A 23233-nucleotide genomic window follows, 5' to 3' on the forward strand; every position below is an offset into this window, starting at 1 on the left:
TTGTTCACTCTTACACTTCCTGTTTCTCTTGAAACGGCACAATAAATGCTAATGTTCCTATAAATGTGTATATATATATATACACATATACATATATATAAACGGTGCCTGAAGAAATAAAAAAATGACATGTACATACAAACTGAATGATCAAACGGATTTATATTAACTTATCCTGGAAAGATACATCTTATAAAACTTTTAGGATAACAAAAATTGTGTATAACTTATATGCAAAAAACTTGAGGATGACGTCTCCCTATGTATTTTTTTTTTTTTTTTTTTTTTTTTTTTTTTCATATATATAGTAGAAAAATATGTATTACACACTTTAATTTTAATGTGTTGTAAATCGGTTTCAGTTAATACATTCTTGGATGTTCATTAAATGTATGAACACACGAATGAATGGACATATATAGATATAAATATCCATAAGTATGCACACATGCAAATTCGGTTATTCCTTTACAGGCATAATGCTGTGCTATCAAAATTTTGTCTTTCTCTTTTGTACACTCTAGAATTACGTAAGTATGTAAATTCATGCACAATGGAAAATTTTCTTTTCAACTGGCAATGATACAAGCGGTCCAAAATGCGTGATATAAATAAATGGTTCAAAATGAACGGTTCGAAATAAGAAATGAAAAATCAACACTTTAAATATAGAATAAATTTGTACTTATGTATGCAAATAAAACGTTTCAAAATCACCAAGATGTGTATACATTCAAGATATACTGGTTCCCGTTTAATTAGTTATATTTTCAAGCATTCCTTTATAACGAGGTATTCATACATAAATTATGTGAATAAGTATGCAGGGTGGTTCTAGTTTAAACATATATATATATACATACACATGAGTTGTGCAGGTTACATGTGTAACAAGCATTTTTTATTATAAAAAAAAAAAAAAAAAAAAACTATTTCATACGCATGCATAATATGTATATAGTAATCTCCTGCACTTTTAGATGTACATTTGCCAATATCATTTAATTTTTAGTAGGTTTTTTTTTTTTTTTTTTTCTACTGGTTCTTGTAGCACCTATTTCCCTCCAGAAGTATTAATACACTCATTTCACGATATTAATAAAAAAAAAAAAATGATAAAATAAAAAAATTTCGAAATGTTAATTTTATGGTAGATAAACAAATCATGCAATTCTGTAACAAAATTGTTGTTGGGTGTGTTCTGGTTGTAGAAAAAGTTCCAAGCTCTTAATGGTAAGGTAAAATGTGAATATGAATTATGAAGTAGTGTGCATATGTGCATATATATATATATATATATACATACATGTGCTACATATACCTACACTATTGTAAATTTTAATAAAAAAGTATTAATCAAAAAAGGAATTAATTTCACGGGCACAAAAAGTATTTTTTATTTTATTTACATATACCTCAAAAAAAAAAAAAAAAAAAAAATCGAAACGTATACCCCTTTTATGATTCCAATAGTGTGCTATGTTTTGTGGAAATAACGGAACATTTGCGTATGCACTATATTCCAATTTTTCTGTGCATATACAAATAGGCGCATATAAATAGGGTATATACATACACTCATACATGTATAGGGTGTGGGGGGGTATATAAACGTATTTAATATCTATTTTCCGATGCATATGTATATATATATATATATATATACAGAACAGTTATACGTTACACGGGATCCTACGGGTGGCAACACAACCGATTCACTCTAAAAATATCATTTGTTCAGTACACAAAAAAGGCAGAATCATAAAAAAATGTATTTGTTTCAACAAAAGGAATAATGCTAATAGCCTGACACAATGATTCATGAAAACGAAGGTTCACATAAATGTATGTTTATACATATGTGCGTTTATTTATACATATATCCAATGACACATACGTATATATATAATTAAAAACATTTCTATGTGCACATGTGCTGTCGAAATTAAAGGTCTCATTTGTTGTAAGTTTTTTTTACAATTTCATTTCATAAGAAGAGTTAACTCTAATGTGAAAAAATTCCTAATTTATTAATAATATTTTTAATTATGGTTAAATTTTCATTTGTGAAAAAGAAAAAAAAAAAAAGGGAAAATAAGTTATAAAAAAAAAAAAAAAAATTAATTTACTGCAGCCTGTACATAGCAGAATATAACATTTTAAATTATATCCATGTGAAATTTATTTCACCTACAAATAAGAAAATGAATAAATGATCAAACAAACGAACAAACAAATGAGCAAATAAATGAGGAAGCAAATAAGCAAACAAAGAAACCAACAAAGAAGCAAATAAATGAGGAAAAAAATAAGGAAGCAAGTAAAGAGTATTGAGGCGAATGTAAGGGAAAATATGCGAAATAACCAAAACAAGACCACATACAAAATTGATCCAGACCACATAAAATTTTAAGGATAGTCATTTGTGGACTACTACAATTTTTTGAAAAGGAATGTAGTGCAATGTGACATGTGATCAGATAAAAATAGAGTTGGATGCTCTGCACCATTTTTATTGCCCTAGATGAGAAGAAATAGAAAAGATATCTTTACAAAAATATTGCCTATTTTTGATTTATTTTGATTCGTATTTTTTTGTGCCTTCACTTTGGTGGAGATTATATTTATAGTTTACTTGGCACATATATTTTTTTTTTTTTTTTTTTTTTTTCCGTTGCTTATGACCCATTTAAGTGCACGCTATTTTTTGTTCATGTATATGTATAATTATTTGTTACTTTTATAACTTCTTTTTATTTTATATTTTCTTATGTTTTATTTCCCCTTTTGTGAGACTTTGTAGAACAAATCTTTGAAAACGTGTAAAAGGGTGGAAGGCGTTTTCCTTCAAATTAAATAGATTGCCTTTTCGAGGGAATTTCATTGAACACTTATATCATTCGATAAAAATTTGTAAAAATTTGCAAAAGATTGCGAAAGATTGTAAAATTTTGATGAGCAAATAGAATAAATGTTAATAAACCTTTTTAATTTTAAGAACGCTTGGTCTTAAGTACCGGTTCACATGCATGTAAGGATAAGTAAATATATATAAATAAGCTCACATACGTATGCACATATATACACGCGTGACGATGTACTATTCTATTTTAACGCCGTTCCTACAAAAAAATAAAAAATAAACAATAAAATAAAAGAGTAAATAAATAAGTAAAATAATAAAAATAAAAAATAAAAAACACAATGTGTGAATTAATTGAATTCCATGCCTGTAGAAATCGGGATGTAATAAGTTTTCATATTTTTGTGTACAACATGTATACAACATTTTTTTTTTTTTTTTTTGCGTCATAATAATATTAAGCAGTTATTCACAATATACTGCGCTTAAATGGCATGAATATAAAAAAAAAAAAAATAGAATATAATATTTTTTTTCTTAATATTAAAATTGTATTTTTAGAATAATCTAACAAACAATAAATGAAACGAACGAATGGTACTGCTTAGTAATATGTTTTTTTTTTTTTTTTTTTTTGTTATGAGTCAAACCAGGCCTTGTGAGGTTCCCCTCACACTTGAGACAAAATTTTTACACATATGTATATATATATATATATATATATATATATTTCATGTAGAAAATATGCATTATTGCGCTTGTTTGTGGAGACACCTATATTTACAATGTGCATACGAATACATTCCCTTGGACAAATATCATTGAAATATTTTGTGGGTAATCAACGATGGAAAATACCATGTCCCTATGCAATATGCAGTATAAAGAGTCAATATTATTTTGCACGAACTTTTTTTTTTTTTTTTTTAAATAACCTCCTTTTTAAAAGCATTATCCTTTTTAATCATTAGCTAGTGGGCGAGGGAAAAAAAAAAAAATAAAATAAAATAATAAAACAAATTTGAACACATTGGAGAAGCATCATTCTTTTATCTTAATGGTGTATCATTTAAATAAAAAATTAGTTGCAATCTTATAGTGAACCACAAAAAAAAAAAAAAAGAGTACTCCTGCTTTGATTTCAAATATATATAATATAGTGCTCGTTTAGGGTTAATTTTCAAAATGAAATTTCTTTTGCAAAAAAGCAAGTGCTTAAATAATTTACAGTTTTTTTGAAAAAAACAAAACAAAAAACAGTTGACTGTTTTTGCGTAAAAGAACTGTTAAAAAAAAAAAAAAAAAAGAAAAGGTTAATTAAAAAGGGTTGTATAGGTTGTAAATTGTAAAAGGCGCATTCACTTGTGTTTTTTGCTTGCCTTTATCTTACACAAATTCATGTGCTTATTTTCTTTCAGGCACATATGAATCCACACATGAAGGTGCGTCTGTGCACAAATACAGTGACAACATTCAGAAAAGAATTTTTTGCATATCAGAATTATTACCCTTATTTTCTCTTCAAATTTGGGTAAAAAGGAAAACAGAACATACATACCATGTGTATAATGTATGCACCGTAGTATGAAATAAAATTTCCTCACTTTTTCATTTTTCTTTTTCAAGCCAAAACAGCCATTAACATATATAAAACTAAAACAAACAAAGCTGATGACACATATTTGCGTCCACTTTTGTAAATAAATAAAAAAAAAAATAAAATTAAATAAACATGCAATCTAATAATTAACGAATAGATAAACATGCAATCTAATAAATTAACGAATACACACGTAGGCGTACAAAGAAATAGGGAATTCCCCACATACCTTTGGGGACAGAGACATGCTTATAGGGGACAATCTTTCATTTGTCCCTACTTTTCATGTCAAACATACTTTCCACCGATTTTATATTTATCCGTATAGTGACATTTAAACAAATTAACTCATTTAACAAATATCGCAAAACATAGGGAACATATACAATTTTACACGACACTTTGCAGGATTTGCAAACAGCTAATTTACTTTTTCCTCCAATACTTCTACCTTTTATCATTTGACCACTACAGTTAAATTGCATAATTGGGGAAAGAATTAGTCCACATTGGGGACAAACAAAACATTCATGTCCATCTGAATTCATCAAGAATCTTTCATTAATTATAAAACTGCAACCATGTGATATTAAACCATCTCGTTCCATTTCACCTAATCTTATTCCACCATGTTTTTTTTTTCCTTTCAATGGCTGATGCGTTAAATTACATATTGGTCCTGTTCTCCTGACTTGCGCTTTGTCATATGCCATATGTCGTAATCTTTGGTAATAAATAACACCAAAAAATATGTGTGCTTGCAAGGGTACTCCATATATACCACTGTAAAGTAATTCTGTTCCATAATAATCATAGCCTTTGTTTAGAAGTAGTTTTGCAAAATAGTCAATTTTTTCATCATATGTGATATCTGGTTTTAAAGTTTCTTTTCCTTCCTTTTTCGGTTTCTCATCGTTTGGTTCGCGTGGTTCGCGTGATTCACTTGGTTTACCTGGTTCACCTGGTTCACGTATTTTTATTTTTTTTTTTTTTTTTTCATCAATGGGCGCATTTTTTTCAAAAAGTTCACTCTCCTCCTGTGCTGTTCCTGTAGATCGAGAGCTATTTTCTTCCATTTTTTTTTCGAGAAATCCTTTAACACCACAATTATCAATCCATTCGTTGTTAAAGCTTTTTTGCCGTGTGTATTTTCTAAAAGGAGTAGCATCAATTCTTTTGCCATAAATACATGCAGCTTTTCCACAAATACTTTCGATAAGCATACCAATTGTCATACGTGAGGGGATACCGTGAGGATTAAAAATGACATCTGGAACAATTCCACTTTCTGAAAAAGGCATATCTTCATGTGGAAATAACCTAGAAACAACTCCCTTTTGACCATGTCTAGATGCAAATTTATCTCCCACTAGAGGTGGTCTTGTCGTGCGTAACCTAACTATAGCAACTTGGTTTTTCTGGTTTTTGTAATTAGTTACGCAATCCACATAGTATTCACCTGCCCCTTTGAATTTCTCATATATGGTTAATTCGTTCACTTTGTTAATATATGAATAAAGTGGATTTAATTCTACAATTTTTTGCTGAACACGAGGCAAACCATCCTTATTTAGCATTTTCCCCATATGTTCATAATGATATTTCAAATTTCTTTTTCCTATAGAAGTACTGTTACTACTATTCGAATTCGTATTGGCATTTGTACCTTCTTTGGAATTGCCTCCTGTATCACTGCTCTTGGTATATCTAATGTTATTTCCAAGAATAAAATCCCCACGTCCATGATTTTTTTCTAAATCTATAATTTCCGTTTTGTATATATGAGTTCTAAAGATTCCTCTTTCGGAACTGGATTTATTTATGATTAGTGCATCTTCCATGTCGTATCCAGTGTAAGCTAAAATAGCTACTATTGCATTGGTACCACTTGGAAAGTTATCCACACCATATAATTCATAATCTCTGGTAACAACTAAAGGTAGTTGTGGCGTTATGATTCGATATATTTTATTTGTAAATGTATATAACATATTTAAGCTTTGTATTCCCATTGTCTGTTTTAACATTTGACACTGGTAAATATTACGAGGGCTTTGGTTGTGATCAGAAAAAGGGGTAAGTGATGCTAAAAAGGATAAGAAAGATGTTTCTTTTAATTCCATATATTCAAATTTCTGTGGCATTTGTTCGTAAAGGTCTAGTTTCACATTTTCATCGCTGTCTATGTAGGCAGTTGAAGATATGCTATCACTTTCTGAGTCCCTCCTCGAATCGCTATTCGAATCGCTGCTTGAATCATAATTTGAGCTGCTAACATAGTTCCCTTCGCTGTCCGTGTTTCTAACAGCACTGTGATTATGTTTGATATATTTCAACACCTTTTTGTTAATTGCTGATTGGTGGGTCAAGTTGCTCCTTGTGGGATTTCCATTTTCCATATCACCTCCTACTGAGGGAGAAAGTAGGTTCTTTCTTTTAGTATAAAATAAATATTGCTCTTTTATTGTCATTTTTTGTTCATCTCCTTTTTTTGAACAAATGAAGTATTCTTTTTTTTTTAATATTTTTCTAGCTAAATTGTTCTTTTTAATATCTTCATAATTTATTGCAATAGCTACATAAGGTTGATATGATGGAGAAATATATTCAATGCATTTCATTTTTAAGTTAAATATAGGTCTAATAAGTCTTCCCGGGAATGTATTAATTATTATGGAATTCATTAGTAATGGCTCGTTCAAGTATGCATTAATTTCAAAATACGCCTTTAGATTATACAGATTAAAATTCTTTGCATATTTTAATTTGTATACAACTCTGTTAAAATCTTGTTCACTTATGTATGTAATTGGTACAGAATCAACAATGATAGGAATGCTTTGATCTTCATAAATTGTAGGTATCCCACTACTTTCATCCAAATTTACATTAACACCAATTTTTTTTAAATACAATTTTATGTTAAGTTTGTGAGATTCATTACTAGCTAAATTGTGAACATAACAGAATTGCGATAAATGATTCAACAAACCACAAGGAGAACCGTCAGGAGTATGTACCGGACATATGAATCCCCATGATTCTCCTAATAATTTTCTTGGACTTAATACTTTCACATCTTGAAAAAAACATCCTCTATGAATTGCTCTAAAATTTGTTATAAATCTTAAGCTGTTAATTTCGTCTGCACCTATAACCCAACCACTTTTCTGTTGATATCCTATATTTTCTGATGAAATATTTCCTGTTTTGAAAAAAAATATTATTGGCATACTCAATGTTAAAAACAACTTTGAAGCTTCTATGAACATGTGGTTATCGTTATATAACTCTCTTACGTAGCTGTCAACAGTGCTGAACAATTTTTCCTTTTCTCCAATGAAGATAGATTTCAGTTTTTTTTCCGATTCGGTTTTATTGTTATAAATATATTTATTGCCTGTGGAGGGAGGGGTGGGTGGGGTACGTAGTTACAATGTGTTGTTGCATTTTTAAGAAGCTGTGTCACGCTCTTGCTCGTTTATGAAGCTGTGTCACGCTCTTGCCCGTTTATGAAGCTGTGTCACACTCTTGCCCGTTTATGAAGCTGTGTCACACTCTTGCCCGTTTATGAAGCTGTGTCACACTCTTGCCCGTTTATGAAGCTACTCCTTTGCTTGGATATGCACATGTTTCGCTTTCCTACCCCATGTAAATGTACCTGTGTCTGTGAGCTTGGAGGGGTCAGATTCGTCAGCTTCGACTGGAACTGAATTCAGATGTTGCTCGTTAAGCTCATTCATCACCATTTCCTTGTACCTGAGGTAAATTTGCTTCACATTTATCTTAAAGGAATCATATTTTTTTTCATAAAATTTGTAAAAGGTTCTGGAATATCTATAGGCAAAACGGTTAAGACAAGTTAATATTTGCTCTTTTAGTAAAGTTGATAATAAATGGCTACATGTAGTAACAGCATGATTTTCTAGAGAATCTTTATTTATACGAGAAATTAATTTAAATTTACTAAGAATTAAAGTTTTAAACATAAGACATATTGTTTCGAATTTTTCAGTATAGCTTTTTATATGTGGTAATATAACATACTTGAGAATATTTTTTCCTTTTTTCTCATCCGATACATAGGAATATTTGAATATACCTCTTCTAAAATATGAAAATCTACCTATATATTTTAAATTATATTTTTCAAAAATTTCTTTTTCATTCAAAACATTTTTTAAAAATATGGAATCTATATACTGTTCTATATACTTAACTGCATTTTCATTTTTAATTCCCATTTTCATTTTATTAAATAAGTACCCTTTCTTTTTAATAGGACTTAAAAGTATCAGAATAACATAAAATGGAACAGCCATAACAGAATTTTGATATCTAGCACCGTATAAAAAGAAATCGAATTTTGCACATGATAAAAAGTTTACACAAACAGTATTATCATTTAGTAAGCAATTCATATGAACTTTATTTTCTTCATTAAGTAGAACTGTGTTGTATTTGGGATGAATTACATATCTAATTACTTTTAAATGCCCTGAAATTATAAAGAAACCTCCCAATAAGCTTTCATCTTCTCCTTTTTGTGGCAACATCTTCTTATTTAAGCTACTTAAATTACATAAATTTGATAAAACCATGACGGGGATGTAACCAGCACTAACAGTTGTACTGATTATTTCATCATTTATTTTTTTATTTATTTTTAGAGTAATTTCTCCTTCATATGTTCTAGCTGATAATTTACATAAATATGGATAATCATTTCTTGTTTCCCCTTTCTCATTTTTTAAAACAGGATTTCTTATTTTTATATCACTTACATAAAATTTTATAGAATGTCCAGATTTTGTGTTAAAATTTTGCGTTGCATATGTGTGTAAGTTTGGAGAAAATTCAATAATGGGAATTAATTCGGGCATATTCTTTATATAAACATTGATGAAAGAATTATAATCATCTATATGTGATTGTACTAAAAATTTTGTAAAAATATTGTACGTTCCGTTAATTAACTTATCAGCTTTTAATTTCATATTTGGATATAGGGATTCTATTATTTTTAGGTGTAGTTTTATTTCTTCATCGGTTATTGTCAAGTTTATTTTTTTTAATCTCTCCTTCTCTCCATCCTCCTTGCTGTTTCCGCTCACGTTGCCGTTATTCATGTTTTCTCTTCTTACTGTTTCATTGTTCCTTTCACTTATCTCGTCTTTACTCAGCATCATTCTGTTTCAGTGTTGCATGCTTTTGTTATTATTATTTTGCTTTACTTTAATTAATTAATTAATTAATTATTTATTTATTTATTTATTCATTTATTTATTTTTTTATTTATTTATTTTACTATTTCTCCCTCTCTCTTTTGTGGACGCTTGCTACGTGTTTGCTTCCTTTCTTGAGCGAAGCATTTGTTAATTGTTTTGTCGATGGGAACTCACACCACCACTGGGGATTGGCATATCCAAGCATGTGCAAGGGTACTCAAGGGTAAAAGTTTAAGTAATCACGCGTTCATACGTAGGTGGGAAAAACTTACTCTCTCCAGTTCTCCCACTCTGCAAATTGTAATAACCCATGCGATGATATCAGTCAATGTAATGTCATAATATTGAGAGATCTTAATAAAATGACACAAAAAAGTTATGCAGTTGGATTGAAATATTAAAATGTTCTTAAAAATCATAAAATAAATATAAAAATATATTTTATAAAGACAACCAAGTCTTGTGAGAATATATTCTGGTTCTCACTTCTGTTAATGTAGTCACGCTGGACTTGTACAGAATTCCTTAGTTGCAATGCTAAATTGGGTCAAGGGGATGGGGGAAAAAATGGCAAAAAGGAAAAAAGGCAATATAGAAAAATGGCAAAAAGGCAATATAGAAAAATGGCAAAAAAGCAATATGGAAAAATTGCAAAATGGTAATATAGAAAAATTGCAAAATGGTTTTAATTATACATATGCCAATTTAGGAAACCATTGTTAAAAAATGTATTTCCTTCTCGTTGGGCTCATGTTCGTTTTGTCAATATTCTGCAGCCTCTGGGACACGCATGAGATGTATATAGGGATGCCGAATGAATTAGGAAAAATGATAAAGCATAAATTGGCTATATTTCATAAAGCCACCTGCAATAGGATGTCGAAGATTGTAGATCTGTCAATTAAAAAAAAAAAAAAAAATTAGTTCAACGCGCACTTGAAATGGCATAAATCGTACAGGTATATATCTACATATTGAACCATATGTTTATTTTAACACGTTACAATTCATTGTATTCCATTATATACTTCATAATAATCCATTATATTTCATCATATTTCAGTTTATTTTTTCAGCTTGGAAGTTTTCTTAATATTGCCCAAGGGAACACGGAAAGTAGGAAAAAAAAAAAAAAAAAAAAAAAAAAAAAAATCTACAAAACATAAACAAATGAGAGCAAAAATTGTGGCCTAAACCGTAATTGGGCATGGGGTCGTTTTCTTATTTTTTTTTTTTTTCAATTTATACATTCACTTGTTGCATTTATATATATATATATATATGTAAATGTATACATTTATAAGTACTTTTTTTTTTTTTTTTTTTTTTTTTTATTTTCTTTGCTCTTACTACAATTATATTAAATATATGGACACATCATACACTGACACAGTGGAAAAAGTATGTCATGCATAATACTCCCCATTTATGCATGTATACTATATATAAATATTATATTTTTGACAAATGTGATTATTTTGAGCTCTGAATTCTTAGGACTAGGATCTTCTTCATCAAAATTTCGGTTTTACACATATATCCCATTCGTCTCAGGGAGTATGTATTTCATTTTTTAATAATATTTATATATGCAACTTTCAAGTGTCAGTTTGGGGCAAATTTTGCTTCCCCAATTAGGTTTCTTTATATATATGTATATATAATGTATCTGTTTATGTAAACCCCTTTTTACACAAATAAAGCCGTTTTTTTTTTTTTTTTTTTTTCTTTTTTTTTTTCTGTTCCCTTACCTCGTGGACGAGAAAAATCAGTGTGTTACATGGAAATGCTTTTTCTTTCATTTGTAACTCTTTTGTATTCTGTTTTCATACATATTGGCGCCTTTTATGAGTACATTTTTTTTTTTCCCCCCAACAATATTAAATTTGTTTTCATATTTTTTACTGCAGTTTTACATAAAAAATAAATGAGCTTATGCTTATGGAATGTCATATCCTTCTCCTCCTCTTGTTTTTTTTTTTTTTATGAAACTCTTACCCTCGCTTGAGTAAGTAGTACCCTCTCCAAAGATCTTCACTTTTGTGGAAACTTCTTAGCAGCAATCAAATCGGAGGAAATTTTTCCAAGGCGTACGAAAGACTGTGTTAAGAATGACCGTACTAAGTGCAGCGATAAGCACAAAGAGCAAAGTTTTGGTTTCTCGTCAGTTTCAGAACATTAGCAAATGTGACTTGGACTCGTTAACGATCCCGTTTCACAATTTAATCGAGAGGGAAAGGAGTGACCATACGTACATAGAAACGGACAAAGTACGATATGTGTATCAGCCGCTTGATAGTATTTACATTTTTTTAATAACAAATATCAATTCTAACATTATAGAAGATTTAGAAATAATAAAAGTGTTAAGTCAGATTATACAAGACATATGTCAGGGTAACATAAATGAAAACACCATTTTAAAGAAATGCTTTACCATTATATTTTATATAGATGAATTAATAAAAAATGGGGTTAGAGAAATAGTGAATAGCAATCAGATAAAAACGTATATAGACATGGAATCACATGAAGAAAAATTACAAACCATAATAAGAGAGAATAAAGAAAAAGAAGAAAAGGAAAGAAGGAAATTTATTGCATCGAAATTAGAAAAAAATAGACAAAAACAACAAAATAAAGCTAACAGTAATAGTTTTCTTTCCAATGATATTATTACAAATATCGATTATAACACAAATGTGATTGACAATTTCTTATACAAAACAGAAGAAACAAATGATATCACGATTGAAGAAAATTTTAATTCTTATGGAGGTATGAAACTCGTGGGTAAAAAGGAACAAGTCAAAATATTGGACGTAGTGGATAGTAATAAAATATTAAATAAACCAACTATAAATGTAAATTCGCTCTTTGATAAGCCCATTAATATAGTAATAAATGAAAATGTTATTTGTACACTAAGTTCAGAAGGAACTATATGTGACCTAGATATTCAAGGAACTTTCAACATGCAAATAAATAACCACAAATATTCCAAAGTTATAGTAGAATTAGATAATGAATATTCAGATAAGGCAAAAATTCATCCCATATTGGATAAAAATAAATATAATTCAAATACATTAGAATTAAAAGATAAGAGCAAAAATTTTAGGGTAAACACTATTTATCCTTTACTCAAGTGGAAAATAAATCACCTAAATGATTCTTACATACCTCTAAATATTAGTTGTTGGCCATGTGAAGACAATGAAAGTACCCTATTAAATTTAGAAATTGAAAACAAAAGGAAAAACATAGATGAAGTTATATACGATTTGAATGTTAATTTAATGTGTCCTTCATCTAGTAAACCACAAATTATGAGTAAAGACAAAGGAATTATTGAACATGATGGAATTCTATTAGCATGGAAAGTAGATGCATTGAAAAGTAATCAAAATTGTCAAATAGAAATATCCATTCAGTCTAAACCAGAAAGTGTTTTCCCCTTTTCTGTTGAGGCAAAGTCGAATATATTGGCACATAAATTAAGCGTTTTAAAGGTCTATGATGAGGATACAAATGAGGATATTGAATACGAAATTAAGAAGAACATTACTTATCTTTTCACAATTAACAAATAGTGTTTATTCATGTATAAACATGTTTAGTAGTAAATGCATTCCGTTTTTAACCTCCCTTTTTTTTCTTTTTTTTCTTTTTTTTCTTTTTTTTATCACTATATGTGCCTATTTTAGCTTGTAGAGTTATAGATCATTTTCCCTTCCCATTTTTTGTTTCCCCTTTATACCACCATTTTGCATTTTGTTTATCTACTGCTTCCTCTCATTGATTCCACGAAATCCAATCAGAACAAGCCAATCAAACCAATCCAACCAAATTGAGCTAATCCTATTTTTTTTTTTATTTTTTGTCATATCGATTAACATCAAATTGCTGAGAATAATTATCACACCTTAACTACACATATTAATAATCTCTTCTAATAAGAAATCAATTTATAACTTATCATTTTTATGCAATGCAGAAGCGAGGATGATAAGGCTTTTTGATGTCGTTAGTGAGAATTTATTATTTTTATCCATTCTCCAAGTGTATACACATGTGGAATTAGATTACTACTCTTGAAATTTGAAAATGTATAGATTAAATATATGTAAAAAAAAAAAGAAATATTTACATACAAATATGTATTGCAATGGAATAGTAAAAAAAATATAGTGTATATTTATAGGAATAGCTGCCAATGAGGTAATTTTTCATGTTACCTTTTTTTACACAGTTGTGTCCCTTTGCATATGATACCTTATTTTGGGAATATTGTATTTTATAGAAAATAAGGGGAGTGGTAAAAGAAAATTATCATTTTTAGCTGCAAAAATGACCGTGTGTGCAAAGAGATATAGTACAAATAATTTTTTGTATTAAAATTTTTTTTTTTTTTTTTTTTTTTCCTGGTTCTCTATTCGATGGAAAAGAATTATAATAATGAAATATTCCATTTCAGTTCACACGTAAAACATCATATTGAACAGAGACATCCTTGTGTGTACCAACGTTTCTTCTATTCCGTTTTTATATTTGTCAATAACATTTTTTTTTTTTTTTTTTTTGCCTTCATTATCCAATGAAAAAGGTAACTTCCTCATCATTTTATAGTTCATTCACAACATCAGACATGCCATTTTACTTCAGAAAAGTAAAAAAAAAAAAAAAAAAGGTTATTTTGATATTTCCATTAGTGGTGCATAAGGCTTTTTTATATTTTATACATCCTGAATATCTCTTTCTCTTTGCGTGATAAAACTATTCTTGTCTTTCCTCTCCGTGGTGAGTGATGCGTTTTGAAAGGGAAAAATAAAAGCGTAAAAGTGGAAGGATAGAAATTGAAACGTTTTGTGAAAAATATTCAATCATAAATGGAAAAAAAGTATAAATAGTTCAAGCATATGCCAAGAAGAAAAGAAAAGAAATGACAAAAAAAAAAAAAAAAAAAAAAAAAAAAAAAAAAAAAAAAAAAAAAAAAAAAAACTCAATCATCACACACGTGTGCACTTAACAAGAAAATTCCAAATGTCGTAAGGCATCACTCTCCCCCCCCCCCCCCTTATCTCCCACTTGAGCTTAAACACCAAATCATTCACAAAATTTGCATAAAATTAATGTGTGATAAGGCTTTGAAAGGATGTTTCTACAAAAACTGTACGTTGTATGTTGGAGAATACATCCTTTCAGAGGAGCTGAGAAATGATGAAATATTAGACGGAAATGTAATCGATTTGGATGTGAAAAAAAATGATTTATTGCAAGGTGGTGAGAAGAAGGTAACGAATAAATTATCAAAGAAGGATGAAGTGTATAGAGAAATATTGGGTATGGGTAAAAATGAAGAATCAAATGATTATATAAGAAAAGACAACTCAGGATATGACCATGGGGCGAATGACAAAATTGAAGAAAAGGAAAAATACAAAGGAGGAAGAGGCTTAATTTTTCATGGGAAAGGAAAGTATATTAAGGCAAATGAAATGTTCGTTGGAGATTTCGAAAATAATAAATATAGAAAAGGCATATGGGTAAAATATAAAAATATACACAACTTGTTTTACTACATGAATATACATCATATGATGTGTAAAGAAAATAATGAAATAAAACAAAAGTATACCAAAAATTTCAGAAATTTTTTATATGTACCTTTAAGAGAAGTTAACATATACATAGGAGAATTTCATAACAATATGTTCAATGGATTTTCCTTATACTACTTTTATCCCTTTTTATATGTGGGGTACTTTATAAACAATTTAATGAATGGTTATGGATACATGTTTTACATTAATTCCGTTCACGAAACAGTGGGAAGTGAAAGGAAAAAAGAGAATATAGTTATATCTAATAATTTATTCGATTTTTCATTTCTACCGGATGGGAAAAAAAAAGAAAAAAAAAAAAATATTAATAATTCTGAACAGGTACGAAAAGGCGGAAAAGAAGGAAAACTACATGTCCCAAATGAAAAAAATGTAGATGGTGTTAAAAACTGTCTAGGAAAAGAGGACATATGTAAAGGTCTACTATTCAATGTGTACAAAAAATTGGAGTCTATGATTAAGAACGAGAATAGGTTTTGCAAGGGGGAAGAAGATGATCATCAGGGGGGAGAAAATATACTTGGTGATAATATAAAACAAGGCAATAGAGATATGAAGATAGATCACCCTTCCCGTGAACCAAATATCATAGAGGAACTGAAAAAAGACGTTTTTAAAAATTTCAAATTACAAATTAGTAGAAAAAACAAAATAAATAGAATAAAAAAATTTCTCAACGAAAATGAGAAACAAAACTTTTTTGATATTTTCAAATATATATCTTATGAACATTTAATTTTCCAGGGTTACTTTTATAATAATCACTTTTCATCTACTACGGGTAAACAGGAATTATATAAGAATTTATTCATACAAATGTATGAACAAATTATCATCAAAAAAATAAATTCTTTTAGGAATAACATAGTTAAAGGAATGATACCTCAAGACTTGTGCATAAATGAAGATACTATTTTGTACGTATTGGAAAAAGAAGAAGAAAAAAAAAAAAAGTTTCCTGATGTGGTGAAAGAACATTCGGACTCGCAGATGGGAACAACAAATGATACTCCAAATAATGAACAAATTCATCTAGTGGATGAGAAAACTGATCGTGAACAATATCATAAAGTACGGGATAAGAGCTTATGCAATGTTAATGTGCGATATGGAAGGACGCAAGATGGAAAGACACAAGATGGAAAGATACAAGATGGAAAGATACAAGATGGAAAGATACAAGATGGAAAGACACAAGATGGAAAGACACAAGATGGAAAGATACAAGATGGAAAGATACAAGATGGAAAGACACAAGATGGAAAGACACAAGATGGAAAGACACAAGATGGAAAGACACAAGATGGAAAGACACAAGATGGAAAGATACAAGATGGAAAGATACAAGATGGAAAGATACAAGATGGAAAGATACAAGATGGAAAGACACTTAGCAGAAATATGACAAATGAACGTTACAGAGACATTGTAGATCTGAACCTTCTTAGACATATGTTCGAGGCCACTGAAGACAACAATGTAGAATATGGAATAGAAGTAGTTAAAGACAATAAAATTCTAAAATATATGAGCAGGTGTGATGAATTAAAAATGGATGGAGAGAAAAATTACTTAGATAAGGCTACGCTAAATTTAAATGGGCATTATCAATTGGTAGTTATCAATATTAAATGTAAAGAAGATAAATCATTAAACTTAAATACTAACAAGTGTAACATCCAAAATATTTATAAAATAAAAATGTTTTTAATCTCTTCTGATAAATCGTCTATAATAACCCATAACATGTTTTTCTTGTATTACATTCATGTATATATTAGAAATCCGGTTAAAAAGGAGAAAACTAAAATAAGGAAAAAGAAAAATTAACGCTCCTTAAACCATATTCACCTTTTTTTTTTTTTATTTTTATTTTTTTTTTTCTTCCCATGAAGTTATGTCCAGTGTGAACGTTTGGCACATCACAGGGGGACAAAACGTTTATAAAAAAAGGGATATTTAATGTGAATGGAACATAATGGGAGAAACGAGAAAATCGGCTAAACATTACTTTTCAGTGATGACCCCTTCACTCAGCTAAAAAAATAAATAAATAAAATATATATATATATATATATATATATATATATATATATATATATATTTATATGCTCTATTTCATATTCTAAGTTTTACAAAATTATTGAACTCAAAATAAATAATATGTGCAAAATGCATTATATATAACTAATTGCAATTGGCCTATCCGGCATTAAGAAAAAGGGTGAGATAAGTGCACTATTGAGTCTACACACATGTTCAAGGAAAAAAAAAAAACAAAAATGCCAAGTTTCTTCATGTAGTTTTCGCACTTTTATTGTAATGTTCATTTTGTTTGAAATTTAGTGAACAGACTTCTTTGTTTTATTTTATCTTTTTCCAAATATAACTGAACGTGAATAAACGCATATGTGAACGCGAATAAATGGATATGTGAACGTGAATAAATGGATATGTGAACGTTCTTAAGATGTGTAAATTACCTTGGTGTAGCCAAATGCGCAATGAATCATATACCCAATAAAGTATAGATTAAGTCACACACACATACTCAAAATATTATTTTTTTCAGACGGGGGTGCATAATTCACTTATTGGCTTGTAGATCTCATTCCCCTCGTTTACAAACCTCGCCACACCCCTTGTGAATTCATGAGAACAAGAGCTCTTTAAAATGAAAGGAATGCACTTTAAAGTTTTGTCAGAAAGTTTTTTCGACAAACAAAATATAAGATCAGTTAATAAAAGAAAAGATTGAAAAATAAAAAGAACAAAAAAATAGAATAATGAAATAGAATAAAACAACTCATACGTTATGAACATGTTTATAAATGTATACACTTACATAAAGACAATATCTCGTCAGATGGAAACATTTCCCCTCATACCATCCGTAAATACATTCTCCTTACTAACTCTGCGGAACTTTTTTTCTTTTTTTTTTTTTTTTTTTTTTTTTTAAGGTGTTAAATAACATATTCATATATTCTATCATTATTGGATCTTGCTTCATAAAAATCCCACAATTATCTAAAATTGTTTCGAAGAAAAATGTATCTGGTCTCTCATTTGTGTCTGTATATTTAGAGGTAACAATTTTAATTTTTCCATATGACCCGATGTGTTTATGAAACTTATGAGAATTTGTGATGCGATCATATATTTTTCTTTTACTCCATGTACAATTATATGTATACAGCATTATTTTCCTCACTTTGAGGGGATAACTAAAAGTAGACGAATAAGGAGAAAAGGAACGGAAAAGAAAAGACCCCCTCATTACACCTCCAAAATTAATTGCCCATATTGAAATGGTTTAGTAAGAATAATATATGGGGTTAACCATTATCAATTTTTGTTACTTGTCTCATTTTTTTTTTTTTTTTTTTTTTTTCCAGACCCTGGTAGCCACTTCTTTAATAGTATTTTCAATAAAAGAAAAGCTGAACATTAAACTCTTCATCGATGTTATTTTGATAAGTTAAAAAGAAAAAAATGGAAATACAAAAATAAATATATAAATAAAACATGCAGAAAATAAAAGACGTGATTTTTTTCTTCCCCCTATTTTTCTCTCCCAATTTTTTCCCATCCTCCCCACATGCTGCATTTTCGCAGATACCCAAAACATTTTAATTATCCTATTAATGTGGAAATACAGCTATAAATACTCCAAACGTATTAAATTTTTAAAAGCTGTCCTTTATGTGTTTTTCTTTTTGTTTTTGCTTTTTGTGCTTCCCGATGCCTTAGCTCACCTTCTTGGATTTGTTTCTGCACCATTAAGTTATTTAACGAAAAAAAAAAAAAAAAAAAAAAAAAAAAATGAGACGTGAGAAATAATATGTGGGGAATACATGGAAGTGTAATTCATGCAATTCTGAAATTTGCCCCGAGTGAGTTTGTAGATAGTTCGTTTTCCATCAGTTCACATAATACATTTCCTGGGTTCCATCATTTTCAGGTTGTTTCTCAAAAATACCACAAATTTATATAAATTACAAAAATCAGAATACAGGCACTTTGTCTTTTGTCACTTGTTTTTTAATTTTCTGCGGAAATTTAGCAAGAATATATGTTATACTATACAATCTTAACAATCGGATTTATTTAGTAAGACTATTTGGTAAAAGATGACAAATCTTATATAGATATATGTACAATGCGCGTATTTCCTCATGCTTTAAGTCCACATGAAAGGAACGGAAAAAACACCACACACACACACACACATACACACATACAACTTGCATATACATTTTATTTTTTTTTTTTGATAACCTTCAACATAAAAAAAAAAATAATAGAATATTTATTAACAACACAATACTTTTGGAATATTTCATTTTGCACTGATCAATTTGTTTGTATAATGCTTTTTTTTTTTCTTTTTTTTTCGAAGATCAATTGTGCATTTATATCCACCTTAAATTTAACAATTTTGTGTCAAGTAAGTCTTCAAGAGGGAAGAAGTAAAACTGTATGGTGTGATGTTTTCTTTTGCTGATATATTTTATATGATAATTTTGCTGTTGTTTCTTTCTACTTGTAGATACTATATTACTGGAAGAACACAAAGAAAATCTCAGCAAAAAATGACAAGAAAAAACAATTATGAATAATGGAGGTAATGTGTCCATTTTTTTATATTTATTTATATATATTTTTTTTTATGTTTCATATTTTTTACCTTTTATATTTAAAATTTTTTTTTTTTTTTTTTAGCCTTCCTACATGTATATAAAGTATCCTATATACCTACTAAATAACCAGCATAGCTTTTTTCCCCTTTTTACTTGTTTCAATATAGGATAACTGAAAAAGTTTATCAATATATTTTAATAATAAGAAGAAGAATAATAAAAACGAGTTTGTAATGGTATACTAATATGTATATGCTGACCCCGGTTACACGCCTGCTGTGATTGCATCATTGCATCGTTACATGTGTGTGCATAAGTTTATCTTTGAATGCACTCATAAGACAATGATTAATACTTTCATTTACTTTATGTACAAGTATCCACTCGTTTTGGTTTCCCCCCTTCCTAATTAACTACCATACATACGTTTTTAGCTCATTCTTTAATTACGTTTGACATACTTAAAATTTACAAATCAACATATATATACTGAATAAAAAGCTAAAGAAATGAACTATAATATACTTATTTCTAGAAACGGACTTTATAAATAGTGGTAATCGCTTCTTTATGCCCTAATTCGAATGTATAACAAAAATGGGTAAAAAGAGACAAATAGAAATATAGACAAATGGTACAATAGTTTAAATCATTAATGAAAGGTAGAATAGTAAATGGTGTAAAAGTAAAGGGTGTAAGGTTTTTTTGTGCGTGGCGTAATTATTGTGTATATATATATATATATATATTTGCTCTGATTCACACATAAATAGGAAAAGATAAAAAGAAGAAATAAAAAGTATATAAAAATAAAGGCATCCTCGAAAAATGTTTGTTTTAATTTTGATAATAAAAATTTAATAATTGTGTATACTTCCAAATTTATATAATAAGTTTTTGTGAAAAAGTGGGACAAACAAAAAAAAAAAAAAAAAAAAAAAAAAATTTCGCAATTGGCTATTTTTTTTTTTTTTTTTTTTTCTTTTTTTTAATGTGAATATTAAAATTTAAAAATTGTAGATTCTTACAAGTTTGCATCATAAATTAGAATAAAAAAATAGAACAAACAAAAAAAATAAAAATATTAAAAAAACCTTAAAATTTATTGAAAACCCTATAAAATCATATTAACAATAGCAAGATATTTGGGTGTGCGTAAAGGTCGGCTAATATATGTAACACACATACATGCATTACATTCATAAATTTCTGCGAATGTGAGATGTCTAATAAATGAACCTTGAGAGTATTAACAAAATTTTAATGTACATTAAATGTACATGTTTTAATCACAAAAATTCTATAATATGCAAAGATATGTGACACAAAAACTAGGGGAGAAAAAAGTGCCGATTTCCTTCACTGTTCGGGTCTTCTGTAAAGTCATAAATATATATGCGTAAAATTCATAGGATTTAACGTTTATCCCACTTGCTTCCTTGTTCATATATTATTTGTTTCACTAAAGGACGGTTAGGTTTTCCTCCTTTTTGTTTTTTTTTTTTTTTTATCTGATCCACACACACTACTACATATATATATGCATGCGTGTGAATTACCCATGGATTTTCCATTATGGACCAGATTTATTTATTGCTTCCTTGTTTCGGTCATTTGTGCCTGTTAGTGTCTCCTTTGTTATCAGGTGTATTATATGGGTCACCTTGTGAAACCTAGTTTTTCTTCTTCTTCTTCTTCTCACTTTAACTTAATAACAACAACTGACATGTCATCATAAAACTTCCTTCTCCTGTCAGTTGGAATACGAGAGATAAAATCTGATGCAGGTACTCTGGCGTGCATTGCTGCTTTCATTATAACTGTCTCAATCAACATCTTTGTGATTTTCGAAACGGAATAATTGTTATGTTTTACTATTTCGAATATTTCTTTATCACTTAGATGATCTGAAATACCGTCTGAAACCAAAACAATAAATTCATCATCACCACTTCTCTTTAATTTAATTACTTCAGGATTGGCAGTAATATAGGGAAAGGAATGTGGCTCTTTGACGATAAATCTATTTTTTTTATAATCAAATGCAAATATTTTATGTTTTAAATAAAAGTCTCCGAAATTTCTTGTACATTGTAATCGACCTTTGACATAACATCTTCCTACATCACTTACTTGAAATTCAGAATGCTGATCAGTTAAGTTAATAATTTCAGCTGTTCTTGTATTTCCATTTTTTACAGGTCTCTTGCACATAACAACATCCATTTCATTTGGATGTTCTTGGATTAACCTCCTTCTTTCGCTTAGTTCGCTAGCATTATGAATATTATTTAATCTAACATATGTTTTGTTTTTTATTAATAAACCCTTTGAATCTCCTATATTACTTATATAATAATCGCTCTTATCCATTAAAACACTTAATGAACATGCACCACATCTCGTAAATTTTAAACTTCCTTTAAAAAAATATTCTTTTGCTTTTTTTAAAATATCATCATCCAACTGAAGATGTGCTGCTTCCAGACTTTTTATTATATCATTTGGTGTTAAAACTTTTTGTTCTGATTTTCTTAACTTTTCTAACAATTGTCTTTTAACATAAAATCCAAGCCACTTTTTCACTACATCTGCAATTACTTCTCCTCCATGGCCATCTATCACTGCGGCAAAAAGGAATGTGTTGTTTACTGATTTTTCGTGATCATAAAATGGATTATATCTTGCGAAGAAACTTTTCGACACATCCTCTATTGTTGGGTACTCATTTGCTTGTCCCCTTGATGGACCTGCAATTGCTCCTTTTGAATTCAGCCATGTGTTGAATTCGAATGGTTTGGAAGTTATATTTTCGGGGGGATGTATACCCATATTTTCGGCAATTTGGACTGCTAAATTTTTAACACTTTGGAAGCTTATATGTTTAGTTGGTTGGAAATTTATATTTTCAATAGGATTCGTTTTTACATTTTCAGAAGCTAGATTTTCTACATTTTCAGATTCTTTATTTTCTACACTTTCAGATTCTAGGTTTTCAACATTTTCAGATTCTTGATTTTCAACATTTTCAGATTCTTGATTTTCTACATTTTCAGATTCTTGGTTTTCAACATTTTCAGATTCTTGGTTTTCTACATTTTCAGATTCTTGATTTTCAACATTTTCAGATTCTTGATTTTCTACATTTTCAGATTCTTGATTTTCTACATTTTCAGATTCTTGATTTTCTACACTTTCAGATTCTTGATTTTCAACATTTTCAGATTCTTGATTTACTACATTTTCAGAAGCTTGATTCTCTACATTTTCAGAAG

At 28.9% G+C, this 23233-nt stretch overlaps 5 protein-coding genes across 5 annotated transcripts in view; 3 read left to right on the forward strand and 2 right to left on the reverse strand.

The window, feature by feature from the left end:
- Positions 1–4729: 4729 nt before the first annotated feature.
- Positions 4730–9652, reverse strand: PGO_093130 (DNA-directed RNA polymerase I subunit RPA2; the record flags this gene model as incomplete). Its single annotated transcript, XM_028687901.1, has 2 exons — positions 4730–7863; positions 8125–9652. The coding sequence occupies 2 exons, from the start codon at positions 9650–9652 to the stop codon at positions 4730–4732; spliced, it is 4662 nt and encodes a 1553-aa protein (XP_028543702.1).
- A 2150-nt stretch (positions 9653–11802) lies between these two features.
- On the forward strand, positions 11803–13284 carry PGO_093140 (coatomer delta subunit; the record flags this gene model as incomplete). The annotated part of the gene is made up of 1 exon (XM_028687902.1): positions 11803–13284. The coding sequence occupies one exon, from the start codon at positions 11803–11805 to the stop codon at positions 13282–13284; it is 1482 nt and encodes a 493-aa protein (XP_028543703.1).
- A 1539-nt stretch (positions 13285–14823) lies between these two features.
- PGO_093150 (hypothetical protein, conserved) lies at positions 14824–17145 on the forward strand (the record flags this gene model as incomplete). Its single annotated transcript, XM_028687903.1, has 1 exon — positions 14824–17145. One exon carries the CDS (start codon positions 14824–14826, stop codon positions 17143–17145), a length of 2322 nt encoding a protein of 773 aa, XP_028543704.1.
- An 844-nt stretch (positions 17146–17989) lies between these two features.
- Positions 17990–19933, forward strand: PGO_093160 (PQ loop repeat family protein; the record flags this gene model as incomplete). The annotated part of the gene is made up of 6 exons (XM_028687904.1): positions 17990–18052; positions 18279–18404; positions 18714–18795; positions 18934–19101; positions 19280–19428; positions 19868–19933. The coding sequence occupies 6 exons, from the start codon at positions 17990–17992 to the stop codon at positions 19931–19933; spliced, it is 654 nt and encodes a 217-aa protein (XP_028543705.1).
- A 1723-nt stretch (positions 19934–21656) lies between these two features.
- The window catches only part of PGO_093170 (protein phosphatase 2C domain containing protein), a gene marked incomplete at both ends in the record, with an annotated part of 3000 nt that continues 1423 nt past the window's right edge, over positions 21657–23233 (reverse strand). Inside the window, one exon of the mRNA XM_028687905.1 lies at positions 21657–23233. This exon is cut by the window's right edge and continues 1423 nt beyond it. Coding sequence (XP_028543706.1) covers positions 21657–23233 — 1577 coding nt within the window.

Source organism: Plasmodium gonderi, assembly GCF_002157705.1.
Source record: "Plasmodium gonderi DNA, contig: Chr09, whole genome shotgun sequence".
Taxonomy (NCBI): domain Eukaryota; phylum Apicomplexa; class Aconoidasida; order Haemosporida; family Plasmodiidae; genus Plasmodium; species Plasmodium gonderi.